Source organism: Nansenia antarctica (assembly GCF_963989245.1).
Source record: "Nansenia antarctica genome assembly, chromosome: 3".
NCBI lineage: Eukaryota > Metazoa > Chordata > Actinopteri > Argentiniformes > Microstomatidae > Nansenia > Nansenia antarctica.
This window is the reverse complement of record NC_137688.1, coordinates 51026952-51032148: the sequence shown is the minus strand read 5'-3', so window position 1 is coordinate 51032148 and position 5197 is coordinate 51026952. Positions and strand designations below refer to the sequence as shown.

The 5197-nt window shown below is 45.6% G+C and overlaps 1 protein-coding gene across 1 annotated transcript in view; it reads right to left on the bottom strand.

The window, feature by feature from the left end:
- sytl1 (synaptotagmin-like 1) overlaps positions 1 to 1033 on the bottom strand; it is an 11848-nt gene extending 10815 nt beyond the window's left edge. Inside the window, exons 1-3 of the mRNA XM_080527367.1 lie at positions 935 to 1033; positions 525 to 675; positions 16 to 142 (exon numbers count right to left, since the gene is read on the bottom strand). Coding sequence (XP_080383493.1) covers positions 16 to 140 — 125 coding nt within the window. The 5' untranslated portion in view covers positions 141 to 142; positions 525 to 675; positions 935 to 1033. The remainder of the gene's footprint in view (positions 1 to 15; positions 143 to 524; positions 676 to 934) is intronic.
- Between the last annotated feature and the right edge of the window lie 4164 nt (positions 1034 to 5197).

The following is a 5197-nucleotide window of genomic DNA, read 5'->3' as shown; positions in this document are numbered from 1 at the left end:
ATAATCACCTCTGACCTTACACGTCCCTCGTCCTGGTGACGCAGCTCTGTATCCCGTAGCAACACTTCCAAGATGGCTGCATGCTCCGCGTCCGTCAGGTGACTCAGATCCAGAAGAGACTCTGCCCCCTCTCCCGCCATCACTAAGAGAGAAAGAGAGAGGGGGGGGGGGGGGGGGCACACAGAGAGAGACCAAACAGAGAAAGAGGCAGAGAGCGAGACAGACACACAGACAGACAGAAAAACAGTAAGAATTAATAAATTATAGGAGATGAAAGTAATTTACATCTTTAAGTAAATACTTAATATTCTGTGTGTGTGTGTGTGTGTGTGTGTGTGTGTGTGTGTGTGTGTGTGTGTGTGTGTGTGTGTGTGTTTACTCTATACATCAGACAGTGTGTGGTGTGTGTGTGTGTGTGTGTGTGTGTGTGTGTGTGTGTGTGTGTGTGTGTGTGTGTGTATGGCCTATACATCAGAGACAGTGGGTGTTTGTGCCCACTGTCCACACCTCCCAGGTACACTTACCTCAGTCAGGTTAACGCATGCGTAGAAGAATTCCGCCAGTCAGAGCGGTTTCGGGCTTGTTTTGCAAACAGGATACGAACTGGGCAATATCCGCTCACATCCTCCACCACCTCAACACAACAGCAGGCAGCGACCGTTCAGCTGAGAAAATCTGCAAAACACAAACACTTTTACTTTCAATGTCAGCAACGTATCGTATACACTTCCTAAGCAAACATACAAGAAACATGCACATACATGTGTGTGTATGTATGTATGTATGTATGTATGTATACACAAGCGCGCGCACGCAAGCACACCGCGAGAGAACACACACCTGTCGCAATTCTCCTAACTGGAAAGAAACTCTCATCACAACTTATTATAACTTCAGACACGTCGTACAAGCTACTGTAACCCTATAACGTTACCTTTTTCATTTACTCCCATCAATGAGCAACACGTTCATCCGTGAGAAGGGTCGGTGTAAAAAGTTTGTGTTCTCCAATCCGAGTCCGTTGTAACTTGGCACAAGTCTAGCGGGTTGACACGGTAGACTGAGTCAACGCGTACACGCCCTCACAGCTAGACCCAAAACACGAAACGGAGCATTACTCAACACGAGAGACACTTCCGCTGGTCTGTGTGTGTGTAGGTTTTTACAACTCACTATTAGACAAAACACAGACTGTGTTTATTTCGGGTAGCCTACGTATGTCGTCGTACGCTTGCTGCTCAGATCAATAGGCCAGTAATCGATAGTTGGATATCGGACCAGACGGGACACGTCGAGCCCCTTTCAGTGACACTCATTTGCATTATGTGAAGCAATAGTGCTTCTCCGTGGAATACCAGGCCACAAAAGATTGAACCAACTTTTACCAGAGTTCGATTTGATAGAATTTTGCCACATCATTTCAGTTGGAGTCCTGTAGTAGAGGAACAAGGAACTGTACTGGGGAAGGTCCCGTTTGTTTTGCTCTGTATGATAAGTATTGTGTGTGTGTGTGTGTGTGTGTGTGTGTGTGTGTGTGTGTGTGTGTGTGTGTGTGTGTGTGTGTGTGTGTCTGTGTGTGTGTGTGTGTGTGTGTGTGTGTGTGTGTGTGTGTGTGTGTGTGTGTGATCTCTATTTGATGCAGTTATTTTATCCCTCACGGATGTTTCTCTAGAAGGTTGGGTGGAGTTGCCTGTACTGCCCACACCTGCTAAACACACACACACACACACACACACACACACACACACACACACACACACAGCAGAGCAGCATTAGAGAAAATAGAGCAAGAGACAGAGAGTGGGTCTAGTTGTTTTCAAGAAGCCAGCATTCAGTCCTTTGTGTGTGTGTGTGTGTGTGTGTGTGTGTGTGTGTGTGTGTGTGTGTGTGTGTGTGTGAGAGAGAGAGAGAGAGAGAGAGAACAAGAACAAGAATCCTGCATTCAGTTCTTTTGTCTGTGGAGCTGGAAGACAGCCATGATGTTGCCCTGTGTGTGTGTGTGTGTGTGTGTGTGTGTGTGTGTGTGTGTGTGTGTGTGTGTGTGTGAGTGTGTGTATCTGTGTGTGTGTGTGTGTGTGTGTGTGTGAGTTCAGTTCACTGAGTTAGAATCCTTTATGAGCGATCAGCCCAAACAAGCAGCCTAACAACAACCCTGGTGTGTCTGGGGAGCTGAACCTTATTCATTATTGAAGTTCTTTGACAGGTTTGACTCAGGGGCTCATTGTCTCCAGCTCAGAGGCCTCGTTTATAAAAAAAGTACTTGAACGTCATCTTTGACTTTCACGTAAGCACATTTTTCTAAACGGACGTAAGCATTATTTATAAAACGGGCTGCGATGGTTTAAAGTTGCATACGCGCTGCCTTCTATAAATACCAACGCAGGTAAAATGAACGCAGGTGAATGAGGTTTGTATTAACGCCCTGTGATAGCGGCTGAATTATAGCGGCTGAATTAAGACAAGTGCTATAATATAGGGTAGGCGTTCGTCTGGAAGCGGGAGAGGGCAGAGAAGGGTGGCTTCCCGGTAAGTTGCATTAGTTTTTTTATTTAAATTGTTTTTTTCAGATTTTATCCCTTTTTTCACCCAATTTGGTAGCCAATTGAACCCAACCTAGCATCCAATTATCCCCTGCCTATTGCGAGGGATCCGCCGCACGACCCCGTGGCCGGCAGTCCCAGAGGAGGCCGCCAGGCAGACTAGCTGACTGGCTCCTCGAGCCCAGCACCGTTATTCCAGCACCAGACGGGGGCGCTGTTGCGCGACGGATCCTTGTCCGGAACTACTCCTATACCCCCCCTCGGGAGCGGCCACCCAATATGCCGTTCCCCGTGTGTGCCCTGGCCATATCCGGGTCTGGCGAGCCGGGATACGAACCCCGGCCCCGGTGGGCAGCTTGCACTAGTGGCCAGTGCTTAGACCGCTACACCACCGCGGGGCACGTAAGTTGCATTTGTAACGTTTGATCATGACAACTAACCAGGCACATGCTTATACTCAGTACTCAAGTTGTAAAAGAAAATCAGGGGAGGTGGTGGATTTTATCATATGAGGACAATTTTAGCATCCCCTCAGCGTAGGTGACTTCAGTGTCAGTAACTTGGTAAAAATGTCATTGCATGTGTGCGTGCCCCCTCGCACCTTGAAATAGCAGTAATACCACGTTCATTGATAAAATGACGTATGGAAAGAGGGGGACGATTTTGACTGTTTTTATTTCTGGGGGGATGCCATCCCACCTCAACTCGAGTGCTGCTTATACTGTAATAATATAATGGTCTTATTCTTATCAGGTGGTCTTATTCTTATATGGCTGCGAACTCCCTTTGCGAACTCCCAGACACCTGAGAAAATCCAGTATAATTTAGCGCGTGGCCGGGCAAGGTCCGTTGTGGAACGCACTAGGCATGTTGAAGGGGAGATAGACAGCTCCGGAGGGATATAAATGTTACACCCACCATATAGGGTCCCTAGCATAAGAATGACAGTTGAGAATGTACTTTAAATAGAAAATAGTTTTATTACATTAGTTCACAATCCAGGCCCACATTGACCTCTCTCCAAAGAACTTCAGTTATTGTTACCAGGGTAGGGGTTATATTCACTGCACACCATAGGCTACACACTGTAGAAAAGGGTTGTTCACTGCACACACCCGTAGGGAAATACTTTGACACTCTGGGTGAACAAGTTTACACACGTGATAGGATTCACTGCAATCATTTATAAATATAGCACACTCAAACCTGCCCTGATGGTCGAACTGGGATTAACCCGGTGAAGTGGCAATGGTGGGGGAAAAGCGGATTTAAATAACAAATAAACAAACAAACAAACAAACAAAAAAGAAAAACTAGTCTGCCCCGCTACCGGTGTAGGTACCATATTTTCCCACTTTTCCGGTTCCGGCCATAGGTCCTGCCCTTTCCGGCCATAGGTAGCACTATGATTCGCTGACCACGATGACTTACGATCACATGATGACCGCCATTTTTACCCATCAGTAATTTTGGCTGTTTATAGATCTAATCTCTGTAGCTACCTTAAAATACATGGATGTTGCGCGCGGATGTTGCGCGCGACAGAGAGAGACAGAGAGCGAAGAGAGAGAGAGTTTAGGTGAGAGAGAGAGACAGGTGACAGAGATGGAGTTTGATACAGCACTCAAGTTTTACTTGATGCATGATATGTATCCTCCTGGCATGCCCAAGGTTGGAAACCTTAAATCAAGGATTCGAAAGGCGTCCAAGAATTACTTGATGAAAGGTAAGTCAGTGTGAATAACTATGTTATATCCACTCTTGAAGCCACTACTTGAAATGGCGAAAATGCATAGGCTTATATCAAAATTGAGTGTCTCATTAAGCATCTGCTAACTATTGTGTGCATAAAACCTGTTTCCAGTGGCTTTATATTTGCACTTCTAAATGAATGCTGTATTTTTCTGCTGCATCAGTTGAGGAGTTGTACTATAAGTGCAAGGACAAACTTCGCTTGGTGGTGTGCAAGGGAGCGTACCTATGTTCCCCGGGTCCTATGTTCCCCGGGTCCTATGTTCCCCGGTTCCCCGCTTCCGAAAAAGGCTTCTATGTTCCCCGCTTCCGAAAAAGGGTCCTATGTTCCCCGCTTCCGAAAAAGGGTCCTATGTTCCCCGCCTGCCGTTGTGTCAAGCGACCCCAGGCGTCGTTATGTGGTACTGCATGAGAGTTTGACGTGCGACCCCCGGTGTCGTTATGTGGTACTGCATGAGAGTTTGACATGGGTCTTAAGATGTGAAGAACACAATGAATGTCATAGTATTGTCTCATTTTCGAGATGGAATTGAAAATATTATATTCCTAAAAGAACACCAGTGACAGTGTATACACATTATTACATATTTTTTCTATATTTTTGTCAAACGAAATCAAATAAATACAGTAGAGATATCAATCAAAAATATAGGCTTTTATTGCAACCAACTAATTAAACTATGTTTGTGCATACATAATAACAATAATAACAATAACAATATTAATTATAATAACAACAACATAGGCCAAAGTGCTATCCAAATAAATGTGCAAAAATGCAAAAATCAAAAAGATCTAGCCCATACGGACGCTACGGCTGACAGCCCTCCAGTACGAAGCCAGATGTCTGAGGCCCTGCATATACTGTTCTTTCAGCCTCAGTAGACGGGCCTCCAACTCCCTCC